Here is a 13,951-nt window from a genome sequence, read left to right as displayed (position 1 = left end):
TATGAATGAATCAATGAATGAGAGTAGTGTATTATGATATTAACAGGTGATTCATAGATATTGCACAAAAGAAAAAAAAATATTATAATGTTCATGTTTATCATTATTTTTTAAGGAGATGAATTAATACAGGAAATATAATTTATCTATATTAATTTCATACAATTATTATGGCATTTAAAGTGTAATAATAATGATAATAATAATATTTATTTAAATTACGTACCATTAGCAAAGAGAGGACAATAAAAAATAGTAATAAATAAACAGTACATGTGTTGGGTTACACATATTTCACTAACATATTTCACTACATTTATTAAAATTAAAGTAAGCTCAGAATTCAGGATGGGTGAATGGGCTTTAAGCCCAAGCACAGAGTGCTCACTCATTCTTTATAGGAATGTGTAGAGTGTGTTTTTAATTTATCTTGATACTCATGTTATTTTGTAATGCGTTTAATGTTAACTTGTTCATATTTCTGTAATGTTTATAAGGCCAAAAAAAAAAAATTGTTGTGTTGCCCTCAAGTGGAAAAATGGGAAAGTTGGGTCGGGCGGTCGGATTTTTTTTTTTTTTTTTTTTTTTTTTTTTTTAACCTTCAGATTTAAAAAATCCCTCAAATATTAAATAATGCTTCTTCAATTAGGGACATTTGTCAATTTTGACTTCTGGATACCTGTTAGACATCAATTAAAGACTAGTCTTTCAATATAATATTAATTTTAAGTGAAAAACATTGATTTTTTGAACAAATCTGTACAAATCATCATTCAAAAAAAAAAAAAAAAAAAATTAAGTAACCCTGATTTTTCAGGATTTAGGACCGGACGGTTGAGGGCAACACAACATTTTTTTTTTTTTTTTTTATTGTACATATCTCCTTTGAATGTAATAATCTGCTCACTTTCTATGTTGGTATGTGTTACATATATTTCACTACCAACACAAGTCTTATCTTTTCTTTAGGAAAAAAAATCACACTTTCACCTATTTTTCAAAGTCATTCTTAAAGGATAAGAAGCCATAACTATGATTTAACCACAGACTCTAGAATCTAGGGTCTATGATTTGACAGAGCATTCATAACAGTCATGCCTGTTATGTACATGTAAAGGTGGTTCACCTTGAGCTGCATACAGGATCAGTGGCTTAAGATCCTCTCCAAAGGACAAAGCACTCCTGGTTCATTTACCCATTTCTAAGTGCACCATGGTAGTGTTCATCACCAGGGTGTGGTCCAAAAGTTATCATTTTCAGTGGTTGTATACCTGTAATGAAACCAGCTTTAAAAAAAGTCTTTTTTTCTCTTCATATTCTTTAATTGTAAAGGTGTATTAGAGATTCATTTTTTTCAGCAAAATATGTATGTTTGTATATTTTTGAAATGGTTCAGTGTTTTATGTTTTATCCTGTTATAATTATTTGCCTCGCTATTTGTATGTGATATTTTAGATATCTGTTTCTCAATTGTGTTATCCATTTGTTGTGTAATGTGTTAAATTCAGCAGTTCAATTTCTGCTTATTACCTATTCTACTATCACTAAGTCAATTTTTGCAACGCTAATTTGGTTTAAATATTAAATAATGAGACATTCGGGACTCATAATCCCGCCCTTATGCCGACACTTTGTGAAGACGGCATCAGTTAAGTGTCTATACTGCATGCATTGTGGGTTAGCCTGTCAACCTTAAATAATGGGCAACAGATTTAACTAGTGCTAAGAGATAGATAGTTTGATGTATTTTATTTGACTTAAATTTGATATACATTAATGGCGTTACCAGTGCAAACAAATGTTTAAAGCTTCAATTAAATTTGATACATTAATATGGCAATACACTTTGCCTCTGTCATTGTGCATTGTACACCAATTAAGAGCTTTTGTTATAGGAAAGCCAGAACCGCATCTGACAAATGTTTGACACCTTGATCAAATAGCACACCCATTGCCACCTTTTAAGCTTATTATTTATTCTCTTAACAAAGCCTTTCTTATTCTTAATAAGCTTCTATTTTATATCTATTTGCAATTAACATCTCTTTATCTACTAATGGATCTGTCTATATGAAGATTCAGATTTTCTAAATTGCCTTTGCAGGGACAAATATATATTCCTCACTTTAGTTAGCAAGGATATGTAACATGGGCATGTCCCACCGATCTTCTACTTTCGTTATATTTTGATAGCTAAGCAGTGGGCTATTTCATATTTTATGTCAGTTAGTGTGACTTATTTATTAGTTTGCTCACCCATCTTAATTCATAGCATTGATTTCTAATTCAGTATTCTGTGGCACCAAATTAACCAAACAAACAAAAGGAATTTTAATTGAACTTAAAAATTAGAAAACAGTTAAAAGCATCTGTTTCTCACCTCCACAAAATAATTTTTTATGTCAACTTACTTTCATCAGCAGAACTTGTAATCAAAGTTTGGACTTGTGGACAAAGAAATTAAGTTTTGTTATACAATACAAAGAACTTGAAATAATCCACTGTCTGAAAAGAGTTTGTAAAAAGTTCCAAGAGGTCATCGCAACATTTATTTATTTTTGGTATAAATGATATTTGTACAATAATTGTGTATTTCATTTTTAAAGGGTATAATTATATACATAATGCTAAAATGCGTTTCAATGTTTTCTTGATACAGTCGAGTAAGAGGAAGAAGAAGAGTGACTTCATCCCATATCGTGACTCAGTGCTGACGTGGTTACTGCGTGAAAATCTAGGTGGTAATTCCAAAACTGCTATGATAGCAGCGCTAAGTCCGGCAGATATCAACTATGATGAAACACTAAGTACTCTAAGGTAAGAGGGAAAAGTCTTTCACAAAATAGGTATGTTTTTCAAATGGAATTGGCTATTTTTGATTATTTTGAAACCCATTCTCCCCCTATGGATTTACCCGTGAGCATGTTTGGTCTAGCAGAAGAGCATTTGACTCGTAAACATAAGATCATTGGTTTGAGGTTTAAAGGCCCATTCTGCAATATCCTGAACCAGAACACCTTCAAATTCATCCGAATTGCTGGGAAAGTAAACAGACTTATAGTAAATAGGACTAGTAAACCACCCATAGGAACATCATACAGATGTCTTTCCCAGTCACTACAGAGATCAGGATTCACTGAAAACAAAAAAGTGTGGCCACTCAATTTACCTTTACCATACCATGGATATAAATTGTTCCTCTGGATTGAATGAAAAAAGGAACATTTGAATTTGAACTAAAAGTCCCTTCCTGAGACCCTTAATTATTATTTACCCTACGGCAATGGATCCCATGTGCACCATTAGGCAGATCTTTACGGTATTACAACTGCTGCATTGTATGTTAAGTTGCTCAAACAAAAAAGAAAGGAAAGAAAGAAAGAAAGATGGAAGAATAAGAAACAAAGAAATGAAAAATAATGGTTGACAAATGAAAGCAAGCAAATAAAGAAAGGAGCATTAGCATGGCTAACAGGGAGGTCAGTGCCTCCTGGCACCAGTTGTGTGTGGGTACACCACAATTGTGGTACATTTTGTAACATATCTGTAAATATCAATCATTTGTAGTCTAACCTTGAATTGAAAAATACTAAAACAATAAAGTCCCAATCCTATGCACAAGTAACTTAATCTCTGCCATTGACATTTCTACAGAAGCCACGATCATTTTACCTGCGCAAGATTGAATTCTTGCTAAATTTAGTCGCAGACAAACACATAAAAATCGTTATATGTCTGACAAAACATATTGATGCATAGTTGAAGTTCATATCTGGTTTGTTTTGTTGCGGAAGTTGTATTTTGATTACACATTCTTGGAGGCCTGATATTTCCATATATTTGTTTTCTTTTCTGGTGAATAGATGCCAACCTTGGGGAGTCAATACTAGATAACGTATTGATTATCTCTGTGATAGTTGATCTAGGTTATTGAGATGAGTCCTATATTGAATCTAATAATAACCCCATTCCCAATTATTGCCCCTGCAAACTTTCCTAACTTGCATCTGTTTAAGCGCCTCTTCTCAGTGCATTTCCAGCATTTAATCAGGCAGAAATGCCAAAGAAATCGCAGGAAAGTCATTTCAGTATTTAGTTAGAATGGCTGTGACAGATGCTGAAGGTTAATTATGGCAGTCATTATAGTTATAATATTGTTTGCTTGGGAAATGTCCAGTTATACATTCATCCAATAACCCCCTCCCTCCATAAAGTATGAATTGACTTAAAGGTGGGTGACCAATTGACAACTCCATCCATCACTTTATCCCATCAAATGTGAGATGTTGATATCAGATGAAATCTCAGGTTTTTTTAATTATAACCTAATAAAAATTATAAAAATTATAGGCCTGAGAAAGGTTTCCTTTGGATAGTATGAACAAAAGAGAGATAGCCTCATCCACCTTTACCACTCGCAGGTAGTGATTGTGCACACGTTTTCTCCAGTGTTTGATCATTAGCTATTTTTGATATGGGCTTTAGTATGTATCCTGGATGTGACCTCTCTCATCAGACTAATCAGGAGTCAACACTTTTCAAAACCCTATAGTGCTCCCTGACCTCATGAAACCACCTGACTTTGTGGACCTCACTAGTCATCAGACAATGTTTAAGAAAATTACATTAGCCATTAATGTCCATCTGATAGGCAGAATCTCAGAGGATGGGAACCCATGAAGGTTCTGTCAGTGTTTCAGCTATGTGAATACATTTAGAGGTTTGACACTTGAAGGGAAACTCAGAGGTCTGATCCATCTTGAACCCTCAAGAAATTTATGGGTTTAGTTGAACCTCCAACTGCATTCAGAGGGAACTTGGAGGTTTGTGTATGGACACATTTGAGGGTCTCATTCAGAGTTTTAGAATGATTGTGCATATGTGACTCCTCGCCACAACTGAGCCCGGATGTCGCCAGTGCCACTATTGAGATATGCTCCATCGAACTTAACAATAAACAATAGGAAACAAAGGATTTATTGACTGTTTTATTGATTTTTCACTACTTAAATGTCAAGTACTATAGACATGATATACATCATTTTAAAGCTAATTTAAAGCAGAATATTTTGGTTGAATATCTCAAAAATGATGATTGGCGACTTCCGGGCTCAGTTGTGACGAGGAGTCACATATAGTCTGTCTCATCTCAAGTTGAGAGTATCACCACATAGGATTTTGCAGTGGCAGATTTGAATCGTGCTTGCTAACCTAAGCCTGTGGGGTGTACACATAAAAGTAGCAGTGCGATTTGTCCGTACGTTGGTGACGCAACCGCATAAATGCACTGATTCAAATCTGCAACTGCAAAATTCATCATGGTGTTACATTCAACTTGAGATAAGACACACTATAGTGATAGGTTAATTTCTGTTTCTAGTTGACATGTTTAGGTCTACATCCCAAGCACATGTTAACTCAGGGGTTTGAAGTGGCAAAACACCGTGTGGACACAAATAGTGACTTAAGGTCCGTTCATACTACCACCGCATTTGAGATGCGTTGCTTTGTGATCCTGATATATTGATTACTTTTTGCCGCAACTCAACGCAACTCGTCGCATTTCCAAGTAAAAATGTATTTAACTTTATCGCAATTCAGTAGTTTGCAGTACGATGCAGTGCGGCAACACATCGCATTGCAAAGCATCGCATCGCAAATGTGGTGGTAGTATGAATGGACCTTTAGGATTTCATTTCTACACTTGGAAGTTCAAACCTTTGGAGTTTTACACCTGTCTGAGCATGACTAGTGAAACTAATTAGGTGAAACATGACACGTGGACCTGCCACATCTGTAGAGATTTGCTTTGTTAGCAATACTTCCAATTTAAAGAACCAGATTTTGTTAATTTGACCATCCAGGACCTCGCCACTAATCAGACGTATGTCCCAGGGTAATTAATTTAACAGGCCAATGGGTACTGATGAGTCTTGGCAGTTCCAAATAAAGAAGGAGGTACCTGGGGAGTGAATTAGCTTGGGGAAATGATGAGCAAACATGAGCGTTATTACAGAGTAAGGGACGTGATCTAGTGATTTTGGTGGAGTGAACATATATTTTGAGATTCAACGTAAACAAGCATGTACATCAGAGATGCCCTAAGCCAGCAAAATGCTGGCTACTCGGCTCTATAGCATCAGGTACTTATAGGGCAAATAAACAAAAATATGGTATTGAAAAACAGACACACACAACATGAAAGTAAAGTGCTGTTACAGGTTATGATTGCTAATTGCTGCTGCACTTGCAATTTGTTAACACAAAAAATTGGTTTGGGGGGGGGGGCAGCAGGCAAGCAAAAATGAGAGCAAACAATTTTTGGCACAAATTTAGATGTACCTTTTAATATTACACAATAAAGTTGTATGATTTTATTACATTTGTTTATTAACTTTCTTACGTTGTATTTTTCTTTTGCTGAAATAAAATTGTGTGAAATTCAAATGTTATTCAAATATGCAAGATTATCTCCTTGTTACGTTCACATTAGCTAGACCATTTCCGGGGACCATTTATAGTTTGGCATATGATCACAACATTTAAAATATGTGTAAAAAGGGGAAGGTTAATTTGGCACACTGGCAAGCAATTTTGTGCATACCATTTGGGAATTTCACCCTTCCCCAGGACACAATTATAGCACAGTTCCTTATGTGTAGGAGTCAGACAGTGTCTTATAATTTCAAAAGTGTATACATGTACAACCAGAATTTGATGGACTGAGGCTATTAGCACTCTGAAGAGAGTGGTAGAAGTTTGTTATTGTTTTTATTACTCATAAGGCAAACAGGCAAACGTATGGTGTAAGCAACAACCATAAAATGTTGTTGAGGCATAAGTTGCCACTACATCAGACTTAGATTAGGTGTTGTAAGGTAATTCCAATATACTTGAGTGTCCTGAAGGGCTTCAAGGTAACTTGCAAACATATGCGGCATGTTAGATTAAGATGACCCAAGGAGCTTCAACCACGCACTGAGGCCCAGCTCAATACAGGAACTATCACATGCCAGGTTAAAGGAGATACAACATTTCAACAGTAATTTTGTGGATAGGAAACTGTTTTAAGGGATATTCAGCTGGCAAAAGGGAGCATTGTGGGACCGGACATTGATTAAGGTCTTTGCCTTTGGTGCGAGAGATCCCCAGTTCAAAATCACCACTGGACTAAAAATAAATGAAAGAAATAAATCAAATCAAATCTGCTCTCTCCATGGCTCATCTGGACTGGAAATGGCCGAGCAAATGACCCATGATAAAGACCTGTTACAGTTGATTCCAATCGGCGTAGTGCCTGTTTGTCGGTTGCACTACCCTGTCTTGTAAAAATGCCTTGGCCCGCTATCTATGGGGATCACTAATCAACAGGTTACTTGACCTGATTGAAGTTTCATCGCTTGACATATATTTGTGCTTGTTGTTGAAAGTGATTATATACACAAGTGTGCATGTATTTCATCAAGCGAACACAAAGTCCTTATCAGCAATGCAATTAATTGGATTGCAATCAATTATAGATCTGTGAATTAATAATTAAATAGCTTATAACAGGATGGCAACGACAGACAATATGTTAATAAAGTAAGATGTTAATACTTCAATACATGATAAATAATTATTTCATCAACCTCACCGTAAATGGCAGAGGTTGTATGTATATACTGGCAAGCAGATTTAAACATTCGAAGACATAAGACAGGTCCTATATTAAGTCTTACAATTTTGAAGTATCATAATATGTACAAAAATGTAGCATTCCAGGACTGTGATGGCAGATTTTTGAGGTACTTTCGATGAGTTTCACACTATTTGCTCAAAATTAGGTTTAAAAAAAGCAAAATTTGTTTTAGTGATTTATATACCAGGGGCACACAACTTAAATTTTGGTAGGGGTGTGCAGCGCAGAGTCCTGAACTTTGGGAACTGAAAATTGATTTTCGAGCCGAATAAGGGCTTCTGAACTGAAATTTCAACATAGATTTTTGTCTAGTGAACTAAAATTGGGCCAAATTAGAGTCAACCGAAACAATTTTAAACGTTTCCAAATTTGATATAAAGAGCAACAATTGTGGGAGTTTTACTCAATTGAGGCTAGAACTGGAACATAATCCTTGACTGTAGCACATACCCATACCACCTTTACAGGTGAATGCTGCCTGATATATAGTCTTCTATACCAAATTCGCCAGGCCGCTACACGCTTAACAGCCATAGAATTTTTAAAAATACATTTAGAACAGTATTATTGAAAATAAGCCTATGGATAACATTTCCAAGTATTCTTATGCTGGGGTTTCGTATGAGGTGAAATGGACTCAAATTATTATATGGTACATCACCTGCTAGATGTGGACAATGGTTTAGGTAAAATGTATAAGTAAATAAAAAAAAAATGCTTTCAAAAATGTGGTCCGACCAGATATCATCACCTTTTGTACCAGTCTAATTACACTATTACATAATTAATGTGAAATCATCAACAAGTCATGGCATATTGTTAACATCTTACATGGCCAGGATTTGTCCTCCAAGCTTGTGATAAAGATGCATGGTTTTATGATCAAGGGACTGGGTATCTGGGAGACCAATTAGTGTGTTGCCAACATGAATGATTATGTACATGTAATGTATGTTGATGTGTGGATGAGCTGATGAAGGATCTGCCAGTGGTCAACTAACTACATTATGTACTGGTCTATGTGAAACCATCAACAAGACATGGAAAATTATTAACGTAATACCATATATAAAAGATTTTATGATCAAGGGACTGGGTACCTGGGAGACTGATTAGTGTGTTGTACACATGGTTGATTGCTTACATGTATGTTGATGTGTGGATGAGCTAACGGATCAACACACTACAACTGTACTGGTCTAATATTACAAATAATTAATGTGAAAGCATCAACAAGGCATGGAAAATTATTAAAATAATACCATAATAACCACACTTTTTGATGAAGAAGATTTTATGATGAAGGGACTGGGCACCTGGGAGACGAATTAGTGTATTGCACATGGTTGATTGCTTACATGTATGTTGATGTGTGGATGATCTCACAGATCTGGCAGTGGTCAACTAACTATATCAGTAATGTGAAAGCATCAATAAGGCATTGAAAATTATTAATATAATACCATATATAACCATAATTTGTGGTAAAGAAGATTACATCTGTTACATCTGTACTGGTTTAATATTACAAATAATTATTGGGGGGAAATCATCAACAAGGCATGGCATATTGTTAACATAATACCATACCACAAATTGTGATGAAGAGGATTTTATGATCAATAAAGGGACTAGGTACCTGGGAGACTCATTAGGTCATTTCTCACATGCTTGATTACTTACATGTATGTTGATGTGTAAATGATGTCACAGATCGGTCAGTGGTCACTTAGCTTCATCTGTACTAGTCAAGTATTATGTATAAATAATTAATGGAGGAAATCTCCACAAGACAAGGGGTATTTAAAAATATCATGGTCATATAGATGGCCAAGAGTGATTCCCCCGGCTCTGGATGAATGATCAGGGTTGCCCAAAAATGTCAGCTCATTTTGTGGCAAGACACTTGTAATGTCACACAAATGTGTACATCCATATCAAAACGATGCACTTGTCGGCTGCTACATGTGTCTCATTTCACATCAATCAGATTTATTTTATTTCCATCAAAAATTACAACAAAATACAATAATTATAAAAAGTACAACACGATGGAGGAGGTACAACGATAAGCTTAAGCCTGTAAATGCTGCACCCCTGTATAATTAAATTACACAAATTAAAACAGAACAAAAACAAAACGAGGATCTGTAGCCAAACAATTTAAAGACAAATATAATGAATCAATCAATTTAAATATAATATTGTACTATAATCATGAGTATTTAACATTTACATATAGCAAATTACAAACACTGATATAAAGCATAAAAGCAATGATAAACAACTTTGAGATGACATATTAAGTGGAGGCAATGATTTAACAGAATGATTAACAGAAATATTACACTATAATAATGAAGCAAAACATACTTGGATCTACTTGTCATTCAGGAAGGCATGTACTCCTCTCTTAAAGAGAGAAATGTTGGTAGCCTGTCTAATCTCATAAGGTATTTGATTCCAAATTTTTGGACCATTTGAGACAACAGTACTTGTTTTGTGCAGTTGGTAATTATGCTTATTTCTAGTATTATAACTGTGAATAGCCTTAAGACTCTTAAACATAGCATCAAATGATTTTGGTAACATACCTTGGGTATACTTATACATAAAAATAGACAACTCTTTCTTGTACATATCAAATATATCAAGTTAGGAATAAATACCAGACTCATCTCAAGTAGAGGTCACTTCTAATCATCCCCAAGTCATATAGTTTAGGAATACAGAGAACATTCCTTAACCATGTGACTTGGGAATCATTTGAAGTGACCTCCACTTGAGATGAGCCTGGTATTTATTCCTAGCTATTATGCGAAATGAGACACATGTAGCAGCCGACAAGTGCATCCTTTTGATATGGATGTGTACAAATGAGCAAAAATCCACCCAAAATGTAACTTGTTAGAAAGCAAGCACGTGTAGGAACATGTAGAGGATATTTTGAAACAAATTTGGTCTAAAATTATATTGTTTTCTATGAGTTGTAATTTTAGCAAAATTCAATGGAAATTTACTAAAATTTGTTTTTTTCCACTCAAATTCCGAAGTCATTTTCACGTGGCAAGACGATAGAGTCACTTAATTGGGCTACTAAATCACAGGTTTGGCAACTCTGATAACAATTTGATAATGGATGTGGGTACCTGGGAGATGTCTGTTACTGACATGTCTGATTGCCTGTGTGTAGGGGTGTGTATTGAGGTCATGAATCCGTCAATGCAGGTTTATATTACAACCCAATCCACCTGCTGAATGAAATGGGCTATTCCATTTAAAATCCACACTACCTCTGTGGAAGATTCAGCTAATGTCTTCCACAGAGGGAGTGTAAGTTTTGAATAGAAAAGACATTTGGGTAACTTCCATTTGAAATACTCACTCCAGTTGTGGAAGATATATACCTAAAGCTATAATACGGGGGAGTATGGGTTCCAAAATGGTTAACACTGACCAATTACATTTGAAGAACATACTCCCCCTGTGGAAGATATTTCCAAAATCTTCCACAGGGGTAGTGTGGATTTCAACTAGAATAGCCCAATTTCTGTTGAAAATACAAGATGTGAATGTTATAATAACCATGTGTGGAATAGGACATGTAGTTTTAGCGGCGTGTTTCTCACATTGTGTAATGAGAGCAGAGAGTAAGGATAGATTTGTTAGAAATGCAACTAATTTTGTTACGCAATGAAATTTCACAGAACATGTATGTATATGATTTGATAATCAAATCCCTGTGGTTTTTTTTTTTTTTTGGTGCAAAAAAACCTCAACCATATTTCAATTCAAGATGACCATTATTATTACATTTCAGTTTGTCTATATTGCAGCCTACATTTTCTTTTTACAATCTGTATTACTCTTGTTGAAAGCGTACATTATCAAGTAGAGGGGAGTTGTTGAAAGCCAAAGGTATCATCTTTGCCAACCAGGTCAGGCTGATGTTACACTGCAAAGTAGATTGCAACATGATTGGACCACAATAGCCTCATCCCAATGGCATAGTTCAATAACCTCAATTAAACAATCATAGTGCAAATGTTGACCTCATGTTGCAAAGTATGAGTTTTTGTACTCAAATTTTCAAAGGTCATTCAATGTATGTGCAAATGTATTAGGATTAAAGAACTCTGCCATGATAGATGAGCATGTTGTGGATCCTAGTGAGTGTACAGCTGATACCAATTACAGTGTTCTTTATCAAAGTACCAAGATTTAAAATTAGATCAGATCATATTTTTAGTAGAGTCAGCAATTTCTCACAATTCCCAATTTTAATTTTTTTCACATATTTTCTTATCATTTCACAATCTCCAGATACGCAGATCGTGCCAAGAACATCGTCTGCAAAGCTATCGTCAACGAAGATCCCAATGCCAAACTTATACGAGAACTCAAGGAAGAGGTTAACAGATTAAAGGAGCTGTTGAAAGCTGAAGGTATCATCCTTGCCAACCAAGCCGCCAGTGCACAGAACAACAAGAGTAAACAAGAAGCAGAAAACATCTGCAAGAACCAACAGGACCAGTTATCACCTGATATACAGCCCTATCAAAATACTGCACCACAACAAGAGGATGCACTAGAAAGACTTAAGGTATGTGGGCAAATAACTTATTGTAGTATTTCCCTTTTAAAGGGCTTTTTAGTATGGGCAAATAAAACAGGAATTCACTGAGCACTGTGGCCCAAGCTTAACACACACCATATAAACCATTTAGAAACCATCCAGGACTTGTAGTTAGTAGCGGACACCCTAAAAAACCCACAATAAACCATCACAGCCAGGACCAGCGTCCTTAGTTCTTGTATCAGAGACAAATGTGATGCAATCAAGCAAAATGAGTCCGATGTCGGAATATTGATTTGAGATACAGCCAATAATAGTATTCAACTTCCTTTGTATTTTATTTTTCTGAGCAACAATTAAATGGCCATATCTCTGAAACTGTAAACCAAATTATAATGGAGTTTTCAGCAAAATAAAGCTCTGTGAGAATGGCTTATGTAATAAAATTGAAAACTAAATTTTGATTTTGATCGACATCAGACTCATTTTGCTTGATCGCATCACAAATAGGAGTTGGCTCCTTGATCAGAGGAATTTCAAGTAGCTAGCCCTTGTATGCACGGCAGGATTATGTTAGCATGTGTGATTTGATATTGTGGCCAGCAAAATATGCACCTACAGCTCTACCAAACACAAGATGAAATTAAGTATAGACTCTATATTGTTTGTATATGTTTGTTCGATAGGAATCTGAGAAATTGATAGCAGAATTAAACCTGACATGGGAGGAGAAACTGAAGAAGACAGACTCTATCAGACAAGAAAGGTGAGTATGGAGAAAACATCCAGATTTTGTTCTTGAGTTAATATTAAAGAGGAAGCCTGTCAGAGCAGTTCTTCTGGGGTAAACAAACCTGCCTGGTTATCAAATTAATCTGTGACAAGGTTATCTCTGAATTTGGCATGTGCTAATTGATGCAATAACATTAAAACATCGATTAGCACCGGTCAAAACCTTGTCACTGATTAATTTGATAACCAGGCAAGTTTGGTTCACCTTTGAAGAACTGCTCTGGTGGGGTTTCCTCTTTAAGATGGTACTGATGTGACTAATACTGCTTCTTATATGCCTAATTGGCTAAAACTGTTTGATAAAAAGTAAAACCAGACTGGTGAGTTTACATTCAGAAAGCTCTTGTGTGAGCTCATTTCCACTTTGAGTAATAGTTAATTTTCTACATCAAAATCTTTTCTATTCACTGGAAAGGGCTTTATGTATTATTTTTTGAGCGCCGCCAGCGGTTTATTAATAAGGCGCCAGTTATGCATAGTTGAACACGATGATTTTTTAGTTTGTCAAAAAAGGTGTTACACGCAAATCGATACTCAACGAATACTTAATAATGTGATTTGAAATGTGCACAATTAATTTTTTTATCGATTTTGCGGTAATACTGTTATATTGACAAACTAAAAATATTGTCACGTGTTCCTATGTAATAGCATGGTAATATTCGATTGCACGGACTTGATGTTTAACCTTTTCCCATGATACATCAATATTTTCCCATGATACATCACGATTACATCGCAAACCGCTGGCGGCGCCTTATTGCTTGTAATAGCGAGAATTGTGGTTTGTGGGTGCAAATTTCTCTCACAATGTCAATAGTTTCTAGGAAGGAGCTGCCTGGATCTCTATGGTTACAAGTCGAAATGAAAAATGTGTTTTTTAATCTTCTGACAATGAACTA

General features: G+C 35.4%; 1 protein-coding gene across 1 annotated transcript in view; it reads left to right on the top strand.

The window, feature by feature from the left end:
- Positions 1-13,951, top strand: part of LOC140157661 (kinesin-like protein KIF1A) — a 204,542-nt gene that overhangs the window by 135,279 nt on the left and 55,312 nt on the right. Inside the window, exons 11-13 of the mRNA XM_072180901.1 lie at positions 2,660-2,817; positions 12,005-12,284; positions 12,944-13,023. Coding sequence (XP_072037002.1) covers positions 2,660-2,817; positions 12,005-12,284; positions 12,944-13,023 — 518 coding nt within the window. The remainder of the gene's footprint in view (positions 1-2,659; positions 2,818-12,004; positions 12,285-12,943; positions 13,024-13,951) is intronic.

The sequence above is a fragment of the Amphiura filiformis genome, chromosome 7, assembly GCF_039555335.1.
Source record: "Amphiura filiformis chromosome 7, Afil_fr2py, whole genome shotgun sequence".
NCBI classification, from domain to species: Eukaryota; Metazoa; Echinodermata; class Ophiuroidea; order Amphilepidida; family Amphiuridae; genus Amphiura; species Amphiura filiformis.
This window is presented reverse-complemented; position numbering and strand designations above follow the sequence as displayed.